At 41.5% G+C, this 24,446-nt stretch overlaps 1 protein-coding gene across 1 annotated transcript; it reads left to right on the forward strand.

The window, feature by feature from the left end:
- Window positions 1–281: 281 nt before the first annotated feature.
- ppp2r1bb (protein phosphatase 2, regulatory subunit A, beta b) lies at window positions 282–22,475 on the forward strand. Its single transcript, XM_056283073.1, has 15 exons — window positions 282–405; window positions 1,112–1,202; window positions 1,367–1,467; window positions 2,132–2,364; window positions 2,575–2,722; window positions 2,874–3,029; window positions 9,485–9,599; window positions 9,845–9,915; window positions 11,082–11,216; window positions 16,994–17,167; window positions 18,175–18,235; window positions 20,087–20,241; window positions 20,476–20,618; window positions 20,731–20,822; window positions 20,944–22,475. Exons 1-15 carry the CDS (start codon window positions 328–330, stop codon window positions 20,958–20,960), a joined length of 1,770 nt encoding a protein of 589 aa, XP_056139048.1. The 5' UTR covers window positions 282–327; the 3' UTR covers window positions 20,961–22,475.
- The last annotated feature ends 1,971 nt before the right edge of the window (window positions 22,476–24,446 follow it).

The following is a 24,446-nucleotide window of genomic DNA, read 5'->3' on the forward strand; positions in this document are numbered from 1 at the left end:
AATTGTTGTCTTAACAATACACTGGATGGATACACCGTTTGACATTTTGAAATGGGTGTCTTTTACTTTGGGATTTATAGGGGAATTTTAGATGTTTAGGTCGTAACGTGAATAGTTTTTTATGAGCAGACTTGTAAAATTGAGTCCTAGTGACTACTGTCCCCTCTCCGATTCCGCGTTGTCGCGTCTTCCTCGTTAAAACCAATTGGTGGTAGTGGTGGAGGCGGAGGGGAAGAGGAAGGGGAGGGACCCTTGTCTATTTGCACTCCGCTGCAGAAACCCCGTAGAGCAACAGCGCCATTCTGCAAAACGCATATATTTTCCAAAATGGCAGGAGCCGATGGAGATGACTCTCTCTACCCCATCGCCGTGCTCATTGATGAGCTGCGAAATGAGGACGTCCAGGTAAAACTCCACGGTCCTTTTGTTAAGGTTATTTAAGTTAGATGTGGTCGTGTCGATGTGGTCCCTTAGTGTATTTTTGCTATTGACGGATCTGTCTACGCACGGGCTAGCTAGCTAATTTAGCAAAGACGCTAGCCACAGCGAAGGCCCGACAGGAATGTTCAACCGGGCGCACCCTGCCTCTCCGCTGTGCTATCTTACCAATGTTAGCCAGCAGCCGTGTGTTTTCGATGTGTTATTCATACATGGAATGCTTCTAGTTGCCATATTATATTGACTTGGCTGACATATTAGTGTTGGTGTTGGCTGAAACGGGAAACGATAACCTGCCAGGTCACTAGTTAGGTTAGCTAGTGTTAGCTATCAGTAGAGAGCTGTTTGGCTAACGTTAGCAAGCACAGCGTCACGGCAAAATGTTTGCTCGGATTGTTTAACCTGCCGTTTTTAACGCATGTTAACCGATAATTAAGTTTGTTTGATTCTGTCAAAAATAATTGCAGTCCCACAACGTAGAATGGATTCTTATCATCCAAGTTAGTGGCATTTATTTTAAAACACCCGAAGTATCAGCTAACCAGGACGCTAACGACCGCTCATTCGGCAAGGTAGAGTAGCGAAACGACCATTTCATTAGCGGATGTCAGGCAAAACTTGACTAATGTTTGGAAAACTTCGTCATGCTATGTTTCCACCCTGTTGTGTACAGTTGAGATTGAACAGCATCAAAAAGCTGTCCACCATTGCCCTGGCTCTGGGAGTGGAGAGGACCCGCACTGAACTCCTTCCTTTTCTCACAGGTACAGCACCCGGTAAACATCTTAGCAGTCACAATATTACCGTACAATAGACTTATTCTGTCAATAGATTAGAAAACGGTTGTGCAAAAATGTGTAAACGGTTAAAAGCTCACAACATTTTCCACTCACAATCCGCTGAGACTATTGTGTTCTATCCCTTTCAGATACCATTTATGATGAAGACGAGGTGCTCCTGGCCCTTGCCGAACAGCTTGGAAACTTCACTATGTTGGTGGGAGGGCCAGAATTTGTCCACTGTCTTCTGGTGAGTTTGACAGCACCAGATTTCATTGTAGAAATGAAATCAATGCATCTTTCCCAAGTTTCCATTAAGTCATAATACATATGAGTCTTGATGGCATTGTTGCACCCACCGACCTAGAGATGGTAGTGAAAAGGTTTTAATTTTGACCCGATTAGATGATTACCATAGTGTTATTCTGTAGTCCTTATGCAGACTGAATTCTGACTTCCACGGTTGTTGCCGAGACCTCTTTTCAAAGTAACTGTTGCCCATTTTATTGCATATATATTCATGCTCACATATGTGGCAACAGACATGGGTGCAAGTCCATGAGTACTGGGATGGCATCCAGTGCTTTGCCTGTGCCCCTGTCCATAGGGTTAGTGGTTGTGTCAGGAAGGACAGCCGATGTAACATTTTGCCAAATCAGTATGCAGCTTGACAAGACCATACCATATTGGTCGAGGCTCCATAATGGATCGGTCAGGGCCCGGGTTAACAACGGCCCCCATTGGTGCTGTTCCCTCAAAGGGTACCAATGTAAACTGTTAAGTCCGCTGTGGTGACCCCTGAGAAACGGGGAATAAGCCAAAAGAAGAGATTCGTGCTCACATATGTTAGAGAATGAATGCACAAGTGAGAAATAAACGGGCTGTAATCATATCCCCTTTACCTTTTTGCCCAGCCACCCCTGGAGAGCCTTGCCACAGTGGAGGAGACTGTGGTAAGAGATAAGGCAGTTGAGTCCCTGCGCAAGATCTCTCAGGAACACTCTCCAGTTGACCTGGAGGTCCACTTTGAGCCCTTGGTAAAACGGCTGGCAAGTGGTGACTGGTTCACCTCTCGCACATCTGCCTGTGGTCTCTTCAGTGTTTGCTATCCTCGTGTCTCCAGCACCGTCAAGGCTGAGATCCGCCAGTAAGTTGCTCTGCCCATGAGTGGGGGAAAAAAGCGGGAAAATTATTTCAGTGTAAATGCAATAAAACCTTGTCTGCAATTCTGTAAAATTGGCGTTCTTATAGTGTGTAATTGATGATTTATTGAGCGTTATCGCTTAAGGTGCCACTCAAGTGTTGTGTTTGTACGCTTTTGAGGGCACTGATTTAGCGCTTGTGTTGTCCTCTTCAGGCATTTCCGTACCCTGTGTTCAGATGATACTCCAATGGTCCGTCGTGCTGCAGCATCTAAACTTGGAGAATTTGCCAAAGTCCTGGAGCTGGATTATGTCAAGAGTGACATTATCTCCCTCTTCACTGCTCTGGCCTCTGATGAGCAGGTATGATACAAGGGTCTTGTCCCATCTCATTTTTAATAAGCCTAAGTCAGCCTGTCACCTGCCTATTTCCAGCAGTCGTTCTTGTGTTACATAGTGTTTGGATGGGGGAAACGAGGATGTTACAACTCCTTCCATTGCTCTTTCTCATCAGGACTCTGTGCGGCTCTTGGCAGTCGAGGCCTGTGTGAGCATTGCCACTCTGCTGCCTCAGGAGGACCTAGAGACTCTGGTGATGCCTACCCTTCGCCAGGCTGCGGAGGATAAGTCATGGAGAGTTCGCTACATGGTTGCTGACAAATTCTCTGAGGTAAGCACTGTAGACAGCCAAGAAAACGTATAAATAATTCCCAAAAAGTTTATTATTATTATTGTTAATATTATTGCAGTGGTCTTAAACTGAGTGTGAACAAAGCCATGTTACTAAAGGTATCCCTTTTTTATTGTTAAAATTGTTTTTATTAGCAAAGTCAGCTAGCTGGGTGTTCGGTTGAGAGGTTTTTGTTTTACAACCCCATTTCCAAAAAGTTTCTGCTTGCACTAATAGTCCTTGGCAAACTTATTAGTTTGTCTTGTTTGCTTTTGATTTATTATTCACATTGTTGAAGGATAAATTTCAGGATTCAAGTGGAACAGGCTTTAAACTTTAAGTGTCATCAATTTTCCATTGCTGTTGGTTGTCTGCACAAACTTGTCAATCAACTGTGAAGAGGCTGTGACCCATCAGCACAAAAACACTATTATTACTTTTAGAAGTAATGGTATGAGTGCTTTATTGTATGAAATGCAGATGACAAACAGTCCATGTAAAATTACTGTTGTGATTTTAATACAAATATTTACAAATACTCTGCAAAAAAATGGCACTGGTGTGACGCACCTGGAATAAGAGCCCCACTGTGACTGGTGCTGGTCCAATAATTGATGTTCTCAGACATTTAAGGTCAACAAATACCCTGATTTAGATAGAACGTGACCCTATCTGAGTTTTGGAAGGAAAAAAATGCCACAATCTGAGGAAAATTTTGGGATGGGCTACAGGTATCAAACCACAACCCATAGATTTTTTTTTTTTTCAAACGATGGCACAGTCGTTTCGGCAATGCAAAATATGTTTATTTCATAGACTTTGGAGTGACAACCTTATAAGTCATTGAGTATTGCATGTAGAAGTGAAATAAACAGGGACAGGTAGAGCTCAGAAAGTCCTAGTTTGTCAATCATGGATGGTGCCATTTATTCAGGCAGATTGAAAAACATGATAGATACTGGAATTGGACTCAAAATATTAGTGGGCAACGGCTACATACCTGGATGGTCTGTGGAGGAAACGCTGTCAGTCTCGTTGGGACCTATGCTCAAGATTGTTCACTTCCTGAAAATTGGATAATGTAAGCAAGTGTACATTGATTCATGTTTTTTTTTTGTGTTACTTTTCAAAATATTGATGAGCTGTACCATTTGCTGCAATCACAAGACACTGTTCTCTCTTTATAGAGACTGAGACTAGGGGTGGGACGATATAAAAATGTCATGTCACAATTATCCTAGCCAACATAATTGTGATTCATGATACCCCAATAATCATCAAAATATACTTAAAACTCTTAAAATAGCACTAAAACATACTGCAATCACTTACCTTACAATTTTGCTAAGAAATAGAGCACATCTCTCTGGCTGGACGGGCCAGCCCTACAAACACAAATGTCCCTGACTGATGGACTGGGTGATCATAGTTACAGTGCATCCGGAAAGTATTCACACCCCTTCACTTTCCCCACATTTTGTTATGTTACAGCCTTATTCCAAAATGGATTGAATTCCTTTTTTTTTTTTTTTCGTCAATCTACACACAATACCCCGTAATGACAAAGTGAAAAGGGTTTTGTAGAAATTTTTGCAAATTTATTGAAAATAAAAAACTGAAATATTGCATGTTCATAAGTATTCACACCCTTTGCTATGACACTCAAAATTGAGCTCAGGTTCATCCTGTTTCCACTGATCATCCTTGAGATGTTTCTACATCTTGATTGGAGTCCACCCGTAGTAAATTCAGTTGATTGGACATGATTTGGAAAGGCACACACCTGTCTATATAGGGTCCCACTGTTGACAGTGCATGTCAGAGCAGAAACGAAGCCATGAAGTCAAAGGAATTGTCTGTGGACCTCCAAGACAGGATTGTATCGAGGCACAGATCTGGGGAAGGGTACAACAAATTTCTACAGCTTTGGAGGTCTCGAAGAGCACAGTGCTCTCCATCATTCGTAAATGGAAGAAGTTTGGATCCACCAGGACTCTTCCTAGAGCTGGCCGCACGCACAAACTGAGCAACCGGGGGAGAAGGGCCTTGGTCAGGGAGGTGACCAAGAACCCGATGGTCACTCTTGACAGAGCTCCAGCGTTCCTCTGTGGAGATGGGATAACCTTCCAGAAGGACAACCATCTCTGCAGCACTCCACCAATCAGGCCTTTATGGTAGAGTGGCTAGATGGAACCCTCTGCTCAGTAAAAGGCACATGACAGCCCGCTTGGAGTTTGCCAGAAAGCACCTAAAGGACTCTCAGACCATGAGAAACAAGATTCTCTGGTCTAATGAAACCAAGATTGAACTCTGGCCTGAATGCCAAACGTCACATCTGGAGGAAACCAGGCACCTCTCATCACTTTGCTAATACCATCCCTACAGTGAAGCATGGTGGTGGTAGCATCATGATGTGGGGATGTTCTTCAGCGGCAGGAACTGGGAGACTAGTCAGGATCGAGGGAAAGATGAATGGAGCAAAGTACAGAGAGATCCTTGGTGAAAACCTGCTCCAGAGCGCTCAGGACCTCAGACTGGAGCGAAGGTTTACCTTTCAACACGACAACGACCCTAAGCACACAGCCAAGACAACGAAGAAGTGGCTTCGGGACAAGTCTGTGAATGTCCTTGAGTGGCCCAGCCAGAGCCCAGACTTTGAACCCCATTGAACAGCTCTGGAAAGACCTGAAAATAGCTGTGCAGCGACGCTCCCCATCTAACCTTACAGAGCTCGAGAGGATCTGCAGGGAAGAATGGGAGAAATACCCCAAATATAGGTGTACCAAGCTTGTAGCTTCATACCCAAGAAGACTTGAGGCTGTAATTGCTGCCAAGGGTGCCTCAACCAAGTACTGAGTAAAGGGTGTGAATACTTATGTACATGCAATATTTCAGTTTTTTATTTTTAATAAATTTGCAAAAATTTCTACAAAATATTTTTCGCTTTGTCATCATGGGGTATTGTATGTAGATTGATGAGGAAAAAAAGGAATTTAATCCATTTTGGAATAAGGCTGTAACATAACAAAATGTGGAGAAAGTGAAGAGGTGTGAATACTTTCTGGATGCACTGTAAGTGACTGACTGGGTGATCAGTTTGACAAGATTGGGCTGCTGGATCAGGTGACCAATAGCGTCACTGAAGTTATGAAGGCCTTTACAGTCTGTACAGTATACGACATACAACACCCTCTATCCGTAGACTATGGCTCCATGATATTGGAAAAAACTGATTTGTGCTACTTTTTTTTTCTCTGTGATATATATACACTACCGTTCAAAAGTTTGGGATCACCCAAACAATTTTGTGTTTTCCATGAAAAGTCACACTTATTCACCACCATATGTTGTGAAATGAATAGAAAATAGAGTCAAGACATTGACAAGGTTAGAAATAATGATTTGTATTTGAAATAAGATTTTTTTTACATCAAACTTTGCTTTCGTCAAAGAATCCTCCATTTGCAGCAATTGCAGCATTGCAGACCTTTGGCATTCTAGCTGTTAATTTGTTGAGGTAATCTGGAGAAATTGCACCCCACGCATCCAGAAGCAGCTCCCACAAGTTGGATTGGTTGGATGGGCACTTCTTTGAGCAGATTGAGTTTCTGGAGCATCACATTTGTGGGGTCAATTAAACGCTCAAAATGGCCAGAAAAAGAGAACTTTCATCTGAAACTCGACAGTCTATTCTTGTTCTTAGAAATGAAGGCTATTCCATGCGAGAAATTGCTAAGAAATTGAAGATTTCCTACACCGGTGTGTACTACTCCCTTCAGAGGACAGCACAAACAGGCTCTAACCAGAGTAGAAAAAGAAGTGGGAGGCCGCGTTGCACAACTGAGCAAGAAGATAAGTACATTAGAGTCTCTAGTTTGAGAAACAGACGCCTCACAGGTCCCCAACTGGCATCTTCATTAAATAGTACCTGTTAGAGCCTGTTTGTGCTGTCCTCTGAAGGGAGTAGTACACACCGGTGTAGGAAATCTTCAATTTCTTAGCAATTTCTCGCATGGAATAGCCTTCATTTCTAAGAACAAGAATAGACTGTCGAGTTTCAGATGAAAGTTCTCTTTTTCTGGCCATTTTGAGCGTTTAATTGACCCCACAAATGTGATGCTCCAGAAACTCAATCTGCTCAAAGAAGTGCCCATCCAACCAATCCAACTTGTGGGAGCTGCTTCTGGAAGCGTGGGGTGCAATTTCTCCAGATTACCTCAACAAATTAACAGCTAGAATGCCAAAGGTCTGCAATGCTGTAATTGCTGCAAATGGAGGATTCTTTAACGAAAGCAAAGTTTGATGTAAAAAAAATCTTATTTCAAATAAAAATCATTATTTCTAACCTTGTCAATGTCTTGACTCTATTTTCTATTCATTTCACAACATATGGTGGTGAATAAGTGTGACTTTTCATGGAAAACACGAAATTGTTTGGGTGATCCCAAACTTTTGAACGGTAGTGTATATATATATATATATATATATATATAGCGATATTAAAAAAAAAATGCAGGAATTATCACCAGATGACTTGAATAGCTCTATTTAGAGAGATTAAACATTCTAGAATGATTGGAATGAGTTTGTAGCGGAGTTGCTGGGAAACTGTGAAAAGAGAAGCCTTCTTTTGTAATATATACGTGAAGCGGAGGAGATGAAGTCAGACGGATGACGCAGAGTGAAGGCCGAGAATAGTGATGCACAGACTGGCTCTGACATCATACAAATCTGCATGTATGCATCATCCACCCACCCGAACGTATTATTTTCTCCAATTTAGAGACCCGCATCTGATCACACTTTACCATTATTTCTTAGTGGGCTGTTTGTAAGCGTGATGATATGGTAATATATTAAACCACGTTTGAGGTACCAGTTTTGTGGCTATCGTATACCTACATAGATCACTTTGTAGCTGTTTCACTTGACATAACCAGCCCTCGACTCGTCCCACATAGAACTTTTCTGCCCTTCCTTTTTTGATTTAAAAATTTTTTTTTGAAAACTTTATTTTCCAATTTTCAAGTTTTTTTTTTTTTTTTTTGGAACAGGTATACAAGGCACACGAACAACAACAACAACAACAACAACAAAAAGAAACATGTAGGAATCCCCCCTCCCCCCAAGGCTCAAAAAAAGAAAAAAAAGGACTATGCAGGGATTTCTTATTCCAATTCCACATAATAACCATATTTTTGAAGACGATATAAAGTTGTACACATATATCTGATATAAGTGTTGTCGTTACAACCAGGTAACTAAAAAGTACATTCAATAAAAGGGAAAACCTTCAATAAAGTGTATGAAAGGACTCCAGGTCAAAGTAAAGTTTTTGCGGTTTTTACATATTTTATATCGGAGCTTTTCTAAAGGTAGAAAGGACAGCACCTCCCTCGACCGCTGCAAAAAGGATGGCGCTTTATTCGACTTCCAGTTAAATAGGATAAGTCTGCTTGCTAGAGCATTTGCCTGCAAAGTTGTGACCTTACAGTTAGGGGGTGGTATGAGGACGTATGTATACGAGTTAAGCTGTCCCGCCATGCCTCTTCAGAAAGCTCTACACCCAAATCTCTCTCCCATGCAGTTTTTGTTTTGTCCCAGGATATCTGTTCCTTTTTTGATTTTAATTCTCCTTTTTTAATTTTCCCTTGGTTGGTTTTTGCTTCCATTGCTGCTTAAGGCAAATGGATGGCACAATGGCAGTCTTGTCTGCCAGTTCATGCCTGACAAAAAATGAAGCTTAAAATATGTTCAGATTTTAGAGAATGTAATTATTTTCGTCATTATGAATAATTTAACCACCAGCAACCCATCCGCTATTAATCAGAATGTTAATTTTTGTCACTTGGGGCGGGGGCCCGATCAGAGGATTAATTGCGGTGCCCGTGTATATAACTGCAATCCTCGCATAGCTGAGCAGCACATGAACACGTCTGTCATTTGTCCAAACAGAGAGAGATATGACAAAGTTCTAAGTATTAAATCGGGAGTAAATTGTTATAGCAGACAGACTTCTGTTGTAGATTAATCATGGAAAATGTGAACCATGCAAGTTATCCTTTTGTATCAAGCAGCATAAATTTGTAGCATGAAGTGTCTTGAGTTGATTTGCCTTACACGTTGCATGTCCTGCGATGTGACTATTGCGCATGCGCACATCGCAATGACAATGCTAAAACAATATATTGTGCAGCCCTACCTTGGACCCTGGACACAATTGAGGAATTACTACAAGAAAAACAAGTCCGTTATCCAGAAAAGGGATCCAAGGGTTGAGTTACAAGTTTAATGTATCTAAAAGTAGGTTTATTTTCCAAACAACAAATGACCAAATGACTTTATGGAAGATTCCCCCCCCCCATTTATTACATCAGTTTGTTGTGTGTTTTCTTTTTTTTTCTTTTTTTACCACCGTTAGATTTTATATTGACAGTTACTGTCTGAATTTCTAGCTCCAGAAAGCAGTTGGGCCAGAAATCACTAAGAATGACCTGGTCCCAGCCTTCCAAAATCTTCTCAAGGACTGTGAAGCTGAAGTCAGAGCTGCTGCAGCAAACAAGGTCAAAGGTCAGTCAGCACATTTTGCTGCGGTCAGCTGTTAAAATTCACATGGGAATTGGGTTGTTAAATGGTAATGTGCCAAGGGATGTCTGTGGGGATAATTTAGTTGATGTTTAATTGAATTGAAATTTCACAAGCTTTTTGCTAGTGTTGGAGAGTCTTTTCTTGTAAGGTCTTGGCCACTCAGATATACCCTCCATCTCGTACATTTTTATAACAATCCATTTTCTATTTTTTTATTTTTTATATAGAGTTCTGTGAGAACCTACCGGAGGACAGTCGTGAGCAGATCATCATGACTCACATTCTGCCTTGTGTCAAGGTAAGAATAAATAAATCCGTCTGTCACACTCATCACATCTTACTGATTCTTCAGTTTAACTGAAGAAACTTGAATATACTGGTAATTGTCAAGGAAGGAAAAGGATGTTATGTTGTTATTGGCTGATCACTAGTTTACCCTAAGGGGCATGTGTAGTCATTTGGTCTTGTGATGTCTGCTTGACAAAGTCTTGAGTAAGGCAGGAGATTCATTTTATTTATAAATGTGCTGTGTTGAATTTGCTGCCTGTGTTTCCTTTAATCCCATGGTTTTCCCTGGGCCCTGTGATGGCCTGGCGGCTTGTCCAGGGTGCCCCCCTGCCTGCTGCCCAATGACTGCTGGTATAGGCTCCAGCATCCCCCGCAACCCTGAGAGCAGGATAAGCGGTTTGGATAATGGCTGGATATGAACAAATTATGAAAGCGGTCAGCGTAGGCAACCTACCTATTTGGTTGAAAAGCATGGGTGTTTGTCATGTTTTGGACAGCAGGCGGCACTGTTGCGTGTGTTTAACTTGGTATATTTAACTGTCAAAGAGTTCTATTATGGTGTGTCTTTCTTTCCACAGCACTGTAACATCATTACTTGTTAATTATTTTTCTGCTTTATCCTGTGATCATTTAATACCACAGAAAGCTCAAGGTCCAGTACCAGTATGACTTGTAAACGTAGTTTCATTGAACATGCTACCTTTCCGGACAACCTGGTGGTTACAGTAAAGTTATCTAATGTTTAATCATTGATTGTGCTCACTCATCTCAGTGGTTTTGAGAGTCAGTACACACAGAGTGTTGTCTTGGTCTCCAGCATTGCTCCAATAGGGGTAGGTGAAAATAGAGACCATTCATTTTCATTGCACAGAGCACCTCTGCTTATCCTGTCAGCAATGGAATGCAGACAGTAGCTAACTTGCATCCAAGACCATTTTCATGGTGTCAGTGACATGTGAAACGTTTCTGCTTTAAGTCATCTTTTCCTGCTGGCATCCACTGTTGCGTCAGGGTTGAAGTTGCTCTCCTTAGCTGTTTTGAATTGAACTTGCTATATGTACCGAATGTTAAAATTCTCCATTTAAATGAGTGAACGGTTAAATGGTTGGTGCTTGCTACCATTCTTTACTGATCCCTGTCTTTTTTCTTTTAATGCCCAACCCACGCTCCCACCAGGAATTGGTGTCGGACACCAACCAGCATGTGAAGTCAGCTTTGGCCTCAGTCATCATGGGCCTCTCCACCATCCTGGGCAAAGACAACACTGTAGAGCACTTGCTGCCTCTCTTCCTTGCTCAGCTCAAGGATGAGGTAAATGAATTGCATATTTTTCTCATTCCCTATTTTGATATTATTTGCTCTGAGACTGTGTGCATGAGGTGTATGTCTTTATGCATGCTCAATAATCCAGGTAAAAAAAAATCACAAAGTTGAATCAGTTCATCTGGACACTGTTTATTGAGAGAGAAACATTTCATCACTCATCTAAGTGTCCTCTTCATTCTCAACTGACTCCAGGTATCCCCACCCTTATAAACAATACGGTGGCATAACAACCAAAAACAAAGATAAATTTCATATGCAAATTGCTGTTAGCGTTAACTAGAGTTTTAATGGCAATGTGTACTGTTCACAGAGGATTTGGGAATGGTTGCAATCACAGTGCAATCACAGCATTGTAAGATGAACTCTTAGCGCCCCCCCCCCCCGGTTCAGGGAGGGTTGTTCCCTCATCGCATAGATGGCATCTTTGACTCCCTGTTCAAACCAGCGATCCTCTTGGCCTGATGCGTTAGTTCTTCTGTGTTGTGCCATCCTTTTGGCCAGCGTGTTTGGTTTCCCCGATGTACAATTCATGGCAATCCTCCTGGCGCTTAACAGCGCTCGGGTCCCCTGGCTCTGTTTGCGCCAGGGGACCTGATCCTTGGGGTGGACCAATTTCTGGCACAGCATGTTTTGGGGTTTGAAAGCAACTGAGACGCGGTGTTTGGAAAATACGCATCTCAACTGTTTGGGAACTCCCGCCACATAGGGAATCACCACTGGTTTACGCCTAGGCAACTGTTGCCCTTGTTCTGTTCTTGTTGTCCTTGTTCTCTTTGATCGGCTGGTGCGCTGTTTGGCCATCTTCCTGGCTTTGACAAACGCCCAGTTATGATAACCACACTTAACCAGGCTTTGACAAACGCCCAGTTACAATAACCACACTTAACCAGGGCCTGTTTAATATGGGGTTTCTCAGGCTTTGACAAACGCCCAGTTACAATAACCACACTTAACCAGGGCCTGTTTAATATGGGGTTTCTCCCCTTCCTGACTGCTGTCGGTGGGTACGTTGATGACTCCTAGTTTGTGCTCCAGTGGATGATGATAGTCAAACCTTAATTACTGATCAGTTTGTGTTGGTTTATGGTAAGCATCAACAATCAGATGTCCCTTTTCTTTGTCTTTATGCGTGCTCAATAATCCAATTAAGAAAATCACAAAGTTGAATTGGTTCATATGATTGCACCCATTCTCAATTCCTCTGTGAATAGTACACATTGCCATTGAAACTCTAGTTAATGTTCACGGCAGTTTGAAAATGAAAGCGATTGTTTTTGGTCATTATGCCACTATATTGTTTATAAGGGTGGCGATACCTGCAGTCAGTTGAGACTGAAGAGGTCTCTTAGATGAGTGAAACGTTTGTCTCTCAATAAACATTAGTCTAGATGAACTGATTAAACTTTCTGTGATCATGAGGTGTATAGGTTGCCGACTGTGCAATGCACACTTTCTGGAACACTCTTGGAGTCAAACTAAGCTCTATTCTGGTTTGGTCTGCAGTGATCGGTCTACCTGAAACATGTTAATACCACTTAACCCCAGACATCAGCTGTACCTTGCGATCACCTGGTCTGTTTAGGAAAATGAGTCATAAATAAGATTTGAAAAACTTTACCAACGAAGCATAATGCAAACCTTAATGATTTGATAGTTCAATGACGTGATATTAAACTTGACTAAGATAAGTAGTTTGACTAACGTATTTTCAACTCTGTTGTGAGGCTCATTAAATAAGCTAAGCTTATGCTAAGCTCATGTAGTTTATTGTTAGATATACTTGTTACTTTTTTGTAATTTGGTGCTGCGACAGTTTTGATAGCATAATAAATCCATGACCCGGCAGCAGGTGACTGAGATATTTGTGACAAATGCCCATTTGCTTTCTTCTTCCGTCTGTATGTTAACAGATTTATTCACATATTCAGATAGCCCAGTCCAACATGGACATCTTGTCCACCGGGTTTATCCATGTCTTTTAGACTCCATACTGAGACCAGAATTTGACAACTAAGAAAAAAATAGGTATATAAATGCTTTAGCAGGCTTAAAGCTGTCATCTCTGCCACTGTTCTCCTTGGTCCTATTTAAAGATGGCCTATTTTCCTCAAAGCACAAAACAAGACCACAGGACTGATTGTCTAATGAGATTTTGGTCCAAACTGACAGCTCTGAGTTGCAAATTGCCCAAATTCAAGACTCACCTATCTGAGGACAATTTTAAAAGGAACAAGATGAACAATCCAACATTTCTAACATATTTTAAGCCAGGAATTGAATTAAAGCAATAGTACATCGTGTCTGATTTGGATGCTGGTCCCTTCCCAATTAGTTAACAAGCGTGTCATGGAGTGTCAAATCGGTGTGCACAGTCAGAGGCTAAGAAATGGGGTTTCTGGCTGTGGAATAAGTGGATGAACACTGTCTGTGAATGCAATCTTGTTTGGCAGTTGCATTTAATATCTTATTCTAATTGGGACCAAAGAAAAACTCCACATAGAGACCATTGGATGTAAAGCCAATACTTAACCAAGGATACATTAATCTGTAAAAGACTACGAATTTGCGTGAAACTTTTTTTAAGAGTAAGTGTGCGTTCGAATGGGAAGTGAAATTTATGAGCTGCACGAACGCAGGAAAAGTCAATGGTAGGAGGTGAATGGTCGAAGTTAATCGTGGCGAAACTGCGAGCGTAGATATGTTGCAGGTGTGTGTGGGGCTGGGCGATGTAATGATAATCATGTCTTCAACAGAAATATAACAAATGTTTGATTATAACACTAGAATGACCAAGCCGGTCATTTTGACCATTTTGAATTTTCAAAGTTTAATAAGTTTGTGGAGGAAAAAAAGAGACCCGCTCACTGAATGGTTCTAAAGTTGCATTATTTGCATTAAAATTAGTTTTAGATCAATTGCAAAAAAAAGAAGCTCTACCTAATGCCCCTTTTCCACTACATGGTATGGCTCAACTCCGCTTTTTTGTTTTCCATTACTGGAAAGTTCTGGCATTTTGGTAACTGTTACCACTTTTCTGGTTATCACCTTGGTTGAGGTTCCAAAAAAAACTGGAGCGGGTACCAAAATCAATGCAGACTAGCTACACTGAGAGGATACTGTTACGGTAATGGAAAATGACACTCGTCGAGTTGAGTTGAGCCGGTACCATGTAGTGGAAAAGGGGCATAAACAACCATGACTGGTCAAAATGACTGCATGTAACGCGTGATTGTGTGCGTCATGTCACGATTTATGACGTGTGTTGGTCGCATCATTTCCTTCGCGAAGTTCATTGCCCTGTCGTAGAAACACACTTAACGTTCTCCAGTACAGAGTAATAGTCTATTGCCAACATGTCTGGCTGACATGTTGGCAATAGACTATTACAACATGACAACGTTTCAGGCGCATCATGACTACCACCAAGGCGTTGCAGTATTTACAGGCATTGGACAGCGGCGGTTTTAAATTGTTTGAAAAATAATATTAAAGTCGTTAAAATGTCAATTTAGGTGTCAGTCGTTTCTTAACAGACATACTAACATATGCAATGCATTAATATCTCAATTGGGTGTTTATCCTGACAGAATAAAGTTTACAAACCGTGGGTTGTCATTCTGACGGCCCATGGTCGTTCTAGTAGTTTTTAAGTTCCGGTTGTTTAGGGACTGTTTCAATAACTTATTCTCAGTTCTTTTTTTTACATTTCACGTTTTATAGGCCTTGTTATATTTGTTAGATTAGCAATGTATTTTCCATTTTGTTTTTCAGGTAATATTGGTTTCAGTCATCTCCTATTCAGTCATCTCCTAACAGACGTGCTAACATATGCAATGCATTAATATCTCATTTGGGTATTTATCTTGACAGAATATAGAGTTTAAAAATTGGCAGTCATTTTGACCGCCCGTGGTCATTTTAGGTAGGAGTGCAGTCCCGCTCGTTCTAGTGTTACGCCACCCATACACCAGGGGAGGTGGGTGCTAATGCACCTTAAATGCTAGTTGCCACCTGCCATTAACAGAAGGAGAATGAGGAGAAGGGAGATAATGATCGACGCCAAAGAAAAGTGATGAGCGTCACTGAAGAAGAAGAAAAAATAATTAACACCACCAAAGAAAACGCAGTGACCATGACCAGCTCGAAGCAGGAGATGAGATGTCTTGTTTCCAAACTAGAGACACATGCAATATATTAAATCGAGCAGCTCGGTTCCACTCAGAATGCTACAATGAAGTCATCTCAAACAATGTCAACTTTGCATTCTGAATGACAACTTAAAAAGTCCTTCGAATTTTTCTCAACAACCATTTCTCCACACACAATGGCCACCAACACTGCTGGATCCCAAGGTCTTCTTAAGAAGCTGATGCTTGCAGAGAAGCTGTTATTGCTGATGTGTGTCTTCAGGTGAATCGTATAACAATAAATTGAACGTGTTTTCAAAGCTGATGATGATTTATAGTTGATTTCTACAACATTCGTTACCTGTAATGTTTTTCTATGCTGATCCTGATATGAATGATTATTATCTACTAAATGTGCAGACGTTTGGTACTGCACTGTTGAAGTATACTGAGGGCCAGCACAGAGCGCACCCACCTCCTTTTATACTGTGACAGCACAGCAATTAAAGAGCCAATACACCTGTATTTCGTATCAGGTACTCCATGGGTCTGGACGGTTTCATGCTCGTTTTCTCCACAACCATCTGGTGACCCCTGGTTGAGAACCAATGTGTTAGTGGACCCTCGACCAGGACAGTAATTGTGACTACCCAGCAGCAAACTTATCAGCATTTTCCAGCACCGTGTCTTGCAACAACAAAAAAAAACAAAACAAAGACAGACAGACATCACAAATGCATTTGCCTATTGCATTGGAAAAAAAACACTCTGCCCAGTATCACTGTCAGAAATGAGGGATTCAAGAAGCTTATCAGAGATTTGTGAAATGTTCTGCTGTTTGGCAAGTGTTTGTCATGTTCTGACCATTACTTGTATATCCCTGCCTCCAGCTCACCCTCTGAGAGGATTTTTAGCACAGGAGGGTACATTGTAACCTGTCACACAGCAGCTTTAAAATCTGAGACTTTAGACAGATGTATTTCTTGCCCATAACTTGTACGGTAATGGCTTTGCTTGTTTAAAGCTTGTTCAGAAAATACTGACCACAGTTGAGAATTTTCTTTTGTCAATTAATTGATACAAGAGAATAATAGGATGATCCTATAATGCATTTGTTAAATACGATCCAAAAACGTCTCTTTATTAATAACATTAAGAGCTAAGCCCGGTGAGACTTGTATGTTGCGCCTGTCGCCACCGCACGTAACATAGTTCAATATAAATAAAACACTCAATGCACATGTGTAGTATTTGATGTATTTACATTATTTATCATACATCATTTGGCTCTTATTGCTGAGCTGAGCCAAATGATCTGGCTCACTAAAGAGCTGGAATTCCCATCACTGTAACTTGGCTGTCTTCTATTAGGTCTAACAAATGTGCTAGCAGCAATGGTGTAATCTTGGTGTTATTTGCAGTGACTGCACGAAATTTGCTTGTTAATTTGTCAGGCAAATTTTTCAGGTTAATTTTTCAAGGGGAAAATCTTAAAAAGTTTTGCTTTGGCAGACCAAAGAAATTTGCACATGGAAGTAAGAAGTCAGCACTTGAAATGATCATCATGTAATAATGCATGTTGCGTGGACTCGCCTAGCTAAACTCCCATCATTACCATTGTCTCCCTTTGCCCAGTGCCCTGAGGTACGTCTGAACATCATCTCCAACCTTGACTGTGTGAATGAGGTGATTGGCATCCGTCAGCTGTCCCAGTCACTGCTACCAGCCATTGTGGAGCTTGCGGAGGATGCCAAATGGAGGGTTCGCTTGGCTATTATCGAGTACATGCCCTTATTGGCAGGACAGCTGGTGAGTTATTGAGTGGGCGGAGGTTTTGTTTTTTTTTTAACCAGAAACCACAAATGGATATATAGGGCTGTCAAAATTGGCCAAAAATTATGTTTGATTACTCCTTCTCAAAAAAACACATGGGTTCGAACCCATTCGAATAGATTTTTGCGCATGATGTCCATAAGAGGGCAAACCAGTACGAGAGACATAACGACTTGCATAGTTATATTTATTTCAACGTAAACATGTCTTTTAAAAGATCTGTGTACCTACACATTACAAAATAAACAATGGCCTATACTGTAAAACTGTCCGACATTTAAAGACCATAGACCTCTCACTCTCTGTGCTGTAGTTGGTGCTAGCGTGAGAAATGAGAACGCGCCGTCTCAAAGTGAGATGATTGATGTTATTCGATAGCCTAATTTTTATACAGATTAGGTAATATTTATACTAGTTTAAATAAACAATTTGATAATATTTTTCCTTGTTTGCTGGGCAAGAATTTTCTGACCAAAATCCGAATTATTTCCAAACGGTGCTTTTTAGATTAAGAATGAGAATCACTCTCTCTGCGGCCGAGTTGGGTTGTGAACTCTCTGCCATCTTTACCACACGGTTGTTGTTGAATTATTCACTCGTTTCAGCTTGATCTAAATTTCATCATTTAACCAAGATAAGTGACGTTGTGTGACTCCTGTCCATTATGCAGCGTATTTGGTGCAGCGGCCAAGACTCTCGCGATAATTTTTTTTTCTCTCCCCACAAATGAATATTTCCCCACTCGAATGCCTTTTTTACAATTCAGTTATCTATTCGAATTTGGAATATTCATTGACAGCCCAAATATGAAATATCCTAATTAAAATTATTTTGGCATCACAAAAGAAATCTTATGCATATCAATGAAATCATAAAAAGAAACTATTGCCTTTTGGTTTGGTAGCCAACTGTTAATTGCAGACATTTGAAATTCTGGTGTTTTGTGCAAACTGGCTTACTGTACTGTATCCTTGTTTCCTCAGGGAGTGGAGTTCTTTGATGAGAAGCTTAACACACTTTGTATGGCCTGGCTCATTGACCATGGTAAATCACCCTGTACCAAGAAATACTTAATGATCCACTGCCTCTGTTAAATTGCCACGTATTGTTTGTTTCCTAGTTTACAACCTACTACTTGTATAATGCAACATGGTCACTGGTTAGGGAATTTCAGTTCAATTTCAGTAACTTTTTTGAGCTCCTCCGGGAAGTTGGATTGTTGCTCTTTTAAAATGAAATTTCTGTAAGGGCAGTAGGATAGTATTAGTACATTGCCACTTGGTCCTTACACATCCAGACAAGTCAAGTCAGTTGGCACCTGCATAGGCTCCAGTTGGTGCTTTCTCTGCCTTCTGCATCATCCAGCCTCATTTCTCCCCCCCCTCGTTCAGTGCATCTTGCTGGGACAGAGAGTGATTAGGGTATTTGGGGGTGGGATGTGAGGATCCACAGTTCTGCCTGCTTACCATGCCAATAGTAGAAGGTTGTGATTAAAGGGCTCCAGTCTTTAGTCCTGTACACCCATTGTGTAGAATATAGTGAATTAGTGCACATTGGCATGTGTATACATGTGTATATATCCTTTACACAATGTCTTCACTGCCAGTCATAGTCAATATTTGTGTTGACACCATAGGTCAGATTAGTTGCTCATTTTGGTCTTCTACATATAAGATTGGTACTCGTACTGCCTACCCCAGTTAATATTAACTTTGGTCCTGTTGTTTTTCCAGGTTCACAGACTGAACTACTACGCGAGTGTTTCATTTTGCAGTATTGTAGAGCTTAGATTGCATTGTGACTTGGTGGGTAGCTCAGGTCATTGTTGCTGATTTGCCCCAAGCTCTATCTAACCAGCAGCTAATACACTTGTACACTGACAAAACATGGCAAAGCTGTTAAAAATGTAAAAAAAAGGCACATGAACTGTCCAATTTATAGATTAGTGCACATTTTTCAGCCTGTGTGCGCACGCATGTCTAATTGGGAAAACTCAAAAGAAAATGCCACACAAAATTGAGGGACAAAGGCTGGGTTACATCATAGGAATGTTTTTGGTGTGTGTGGTTGTGGCTGGGGTTAATGCTGTGCTACGCTTACGTAAGCCCTTCAGATGAGAACCAACTGTAGAAATCAGCCCTGAATCTGTCTCCTACTCACACACACACACACACACACACACACACACACACACACACATGCACACGCACACAGGCAGAAAAGGCATCTTCAGATGGACAGTTCACACACAGTAATTCATGAACAACAGTGGTCTGTCTTCACCATATACTAGCTGTGCTTAATCTTGTGATTTGCATTTTCTAAACATTTGGCCTTGTAGCAATATTGGCTTTATTTCTGATGTCTTGCGTAATGCTAATCATTTTAATTTATCACACTGACCCAGGATATTATTAGAGAGGACTCTCAAATATCTTATTGGTATGATGTTTCTGCTGTAATGTAGTATTGATGAAAGGTCTGATATCTTTCCAAATATTATATCATCCAGTGTCCTGGCACATCCGGCCCTGAGCTGTTTTTTTTTTTTTTTTGAGGAGGCAGTCATGCAGCCTTCTAAGCTGTTTTATTCACAATTATTGAAATAGAAACATTCAATACAACTCTTTATGAAAGGCTGATAACCCAGAAAAGAATTACCCCTCTTGACCACCATTTGACTGTCTTTCATTCCTATCTTCAAGCATATTTTGTTGTTTGGAAATAGGAATGAGCATTTTTATTTTTTTTGTTAGTTCTGAGCAACTGTTTTTGGATTTTAGAAATAACTTTCATAAATACAAAAAGATACTTGTATGATGATGATGATGATTGCACAGAAAAGTCACAAGTTACAATTTCTAGATTATCAGTGTTGTCTCTGTTGGTCTCCAGTCTATGCCATCCGTGAGGCAGCCACCTGCAACCTGATGAAGCTGGTGGAGAAGTTTGGAGCTGAATGGGCTCAGAACACCATTGTGCCCAAGGTGCTAGGAATGGCCAATGACCCCAACTACCTTCACAGGATGACCACTCTCTTCTGTATCAATGTGAGTCATTTGACTCCCGAAAAGCCAATTGGGACTTCAGCCATCACTTTCAAGAACCTCAGCTATTTCTGAATCTGCGGAAAAATATCATTGCACTAGGAGATCAGAATTGACCTTTCACTCACCACCTGTTATTCAATCTTGATCAATTTATCTGTCCATCCAGCATCTTAACTGTTGCTGACTGTTGTTGCTATTCACCCTGGATGACCACCTGCTTTGTTTCTCTCTCAGGCGCTGTCAGAGGCATGCGGTCAGGAGATCACCACCAAACAGATGTTACCTGTGGTTCTTAAAATGTCCAATGACCAGGTGGCCAATGTCCGCTTCAACGTGGCCAAGTCTCTTCAGAAAATAGGACCCGTCCTTGACAACAAGTTAGTTGTCTGCATTTTCCGTCCTAGGTTCCTAACGACAGATTGTGTGAATGATGACGAATAGTGCATATTTCTCTTGCATTTGATCCTTATCCTGCATGTTTGTCCTCAGTGCCCTTCAGACAGAAGTGAAGCCAGTGCTGGAAAAGCTGGCCAATGACACAGACATGGATGTCAAGTACTTTGCCCAGGAGGCTATCAGCGGTAATTATTTCTCTTGCCCTCCACAATAATGCAGCCCATATACATTATGGTTTTGATAACATGCACAAGTTAAGATTATTTTTGGGATGATTCTGATTTCCTCCTCCTGCTCTCCCTGTAGTTCTTGCCCTGGCATAACCCACCTACCACAGCTAAACCAGACAACCACCCAAGAAAACAACTTTTCACAAGATATTTATTGATGTTCAGGAACAACTGGTTAATGTATAATTAAGAGAATTAAACTGTTAACAATTGTTTTGTCCTTTTTTTCTTTTTTACTGTCCTATGGTAGACCATGTTCAAGCATAGCACAGACTTCCATTAACATTTTTTCTTTGCTGTAAATGAGTGCTTTAACAGAGCGAATTGTGATAACTTGCATTAAGTGGTGCATGCTGACTAATGTGCTACTGTATTAGCTAGATGTCTCTAATCAGAACCCCTCACATTCCTCCCTTTTACATCCTTAGCTACTATTGAACTTAAGCCACAGCAATTGCAGCATACCATTATTCTGTTTGCCAACAAGCACCTGGGGCAATGCTAGTTGTTTCTGCTGCTGTACCAGTTCTCCAAGTGCACAACACATTCTTGTTGTGGCAGGTAATGGAAGATGCTGTTTTATTTCACAGAGCAAAGTCCCTAAACAGCAGCAGTGATGGACATCTTTTCCCCAGACACACTTGTGTGGCTCTCAGGAAATGCTTGAAACACCTGCTCAGTCAGTTGGTTTTAGGAATTTGTCTGCCATCAAGCTCAAACTGTCTTGAAATGATCTTGCAAGATTGTGCAAAATTACGGTTAGAAAAAGGTATTGAGGTAGCTATTACTGCATGTTAACAGGTGAACTCTGAAAGGTTGCAGGCATGTCATGAATCGGTCAAGGATCGTGTCTTTCTGCCAATCCCTCAAACCCAACTAATACAGCTGCAGAAACGGCAAGATTAAATTGGTCAGTCAACTGAATGTGCTCGGCCCAGTTTTCAGGACCAAGTAATAGGGACCAGTTCGATCATTGAGTGTTGCTCATAACTGTCCCCTCTCCAACCTCAGCCTTTTAGGTATGTTCAAGAGTTGGAAAAGAAAACGCAAAGCGCTTATTTTCTGCATTATGTTCTGGATGTTGCTTTTTAATCTTTGTGCAAATTTGACAAGAAATGGTTTGGGTAAAGAGTTGTCTGTCATGTTCTGTAGTGGGGCAGTTTTGCTGTGTGCTTTCCTGCCAAGGACACATTATTCCTTGGACACCAAAGGAACGATGAAACAACTGACCACAGCTATCGGGGCTGTGAGAATAAGGGAGAAAATAACGGCTCTCTTGTCCCATTCCCACCCAGTTTTCCCTGAAAGTGTATGTGCCTGTTCATCCTGTACTCTACATGAGATTTAAAAGCTCAAGACTGGTGAAAAGCGCTTTGCTTTTAAGTCTGTAATGGAGAACAAGTTCATGCCGTCGGAGAAAGTGGGACTGAGATGTGGAGCATGTGTATATGGAAAGGCCTCGTGATGTTTTAATTTGGGGTGGGAGCTGGGGTGGTTGTGGGCAGGTTGAATAAATGTATTGTCTGTTTGGGAAAGCTTTTTCCCTGAACTACTTCCACTGTTTTCCCCATCCGTTTGTTCTCAAATAAATGTTCACTGTTGATTGTCCTATAACATGAAGACTGCGCTTATTTTTATTTAAACTCCGAAATTGGAATGCTATACTGCTGTAGCTTGACCTGATTAATAAGTCAATTGTATTTGTATAGCCCAATATTACAAATTTGCCTCAAGGGGCTTTACAACACAACATCCTGTCCTTAGAGCTTTGCATTGGATAAGGAACAACTCCCTAAAAAAAAAAAAAAAAAAACCTTTAACAGGAAGAAAAACCTCAGAGAGAGCAACAGAGGAGGGATCTCTCTCCCAAGACGGACAATGTGCAATGGATGTTGTGTGTAAACAATTTAGGGTAACAGAATTATAAAATGGATGGAATTGTAAAAATATGGAATTATAAAATATATGAATATGATGAGGAAGGCGCCAAGCAGTATCCAGATGCCACTGGAACAGCCCAGGCAGGACCCATGCCATGTGACCAGCATCATGTAAAAAATAAGTCAGTCACACGTCTTATGAGAGAGGTATAACATTAAAACAGGATAACAAAATTATATGGATTTATAAGATATGTAAAAAGAAAATGCGATGGGGGGTGCTAAGCAGTGTCCAGGTTGTAACCACCTTCACCATGAAAACCTGGGAGGACGGACCACGTGCACACAAGGGAGACTCGCATGACAATTTAACACACAAAAGGAAAGACAAAATTCAGACGTGAGAAGAGAACAGTTTTCAATATTCCATTCCATTATCCAAACCGCTTATCCTAATTGGGATTGCAGGATGCTGGAGCCTATCCCAGCAGTCATTGGGCAATAGGCGGGGACACCCTGGACAGGCCGCCAGTCCATCACAGGGCCGAGTTTGCAATAGTCAGTAGTCATAATCAATTAGTCATAACCTATACACTATAATCTTGTCGACAGAACAGTGCTTGGTAAATTCATTGAGACAGAAACCGACCCGCCATGCAGTACAGGTTGTGAAGTAGTCAACTTGAAGGCAACTAATTGTAGGCTAAGGCAAAAAGATGAGTTTTAAGTTTGGATTTAAAGGACTCGACAGACTCTGATTGTCTGATGGCAGCAAGGCTGTATTATGGACTGGGAATGCCGGGTGAGGGCCCCGGAACACGAGGGGCCCCAAAAGGTCAGGGGTATTGTGTTCGCGTATAGTAGGGATCCCCAATCATACCCTACAAGGGACGTTTGTTCCAACCCTGCGTCGCGATGCAGGGCCCAAGTTATTCTCTATTGATGCAGGGGCCCCAAGCTACAGTCTCTACTGGTGCAGGGCCCCAAGCTACAAAGTCTCTATTGATGCGGGGCCCCAAGCTACAGTCTCTACTGATGCGGGGGCCCCCAAGCTTTACATTTACATTTAACAATGTTTAGTTAGTATTGTTTGCGCAGCCTATCTGACTGGGGGAGGGGGGGCAATGGACGTGCATGCCCCGGGGCCCCCTGATGGGTTAATCCGGCCATGGATGGCAGCAGGCAGGTTATTCCACAAGAATGGGGCCTGACAGGAAAAGCCCCTGCCACCAGCTGCCTTCTTCTTAACTTTGGGTACACACAGGATCCCTGTATTTTGAGAGCGCAGAGCTCGAGAGGGAATGTTCAATTTAAGGAGATCAGACGGGTAAGATGGGGCAAGCCCATTTAGGATTTTATAAATCAGCAGAAACACCTTGAATTCTGATCTAACACGGATAGGAAGCCAATGAAGGGAGGCCAGAATTGGTGTAATATGGTCAAATTCTCTAGTATTAGTTAGGATTCTAGCAGCAGCATTCTGAACCATCTGAAGATTTAGTGCAAGCACGTGGCAGACCTGAGAGCAGAACGTTACAGTAATCAAGTCTGGATGAAACAAATACATGTAAGAGTCTCTACGTCAGCCATGGACAGAAAAGACCGAATTTTAGCTATGTTAGGTACGTGGAAAAAGGCAGTCTTGGTGAAAAAGAGACTGGCCGAGTCTGATTTCAGTCGCTACCGTTATTGTAGCTCG

Source organism: Lampris incognitus, chromosome 7 (genome assembly GCF_029633865.1).
Source record: "Lampris incognitus isolate fLamInc1 chromosome 7, fLamInc1.hap2, whole genome shotgun sequence".
Classification (NCBI taxonomy): domain Eukaryota; kingdom Metazoa; phylum Chordata; class Actinopteri; order Lampriformes; family Lampridae; genus Lampris; species Lampris incognitus.

Coding starts and splice junctions, on each gene's coding strand:
- ppp2r1bb (XM_056283073.1), top strand. CDS start 328: ATGGCAGGAGCCGATGGAGATGACTCTCTCTACCCCATCGCCGTGCTC. Junction 1,203..1,366: donor ACTCCTTCCTTTTCTCACAG/GTACAGCACCCG, acceptor TATCCCTTTCAG/ATACCATTTATGATGAAGAC. Junction 18,236..20,086: donor GGCCTGGCTCATTGACCATG/GTAAATCACCCT, acceptor GTTGGTCTCCAG/TCTATGCCATCCGTGAGGCA.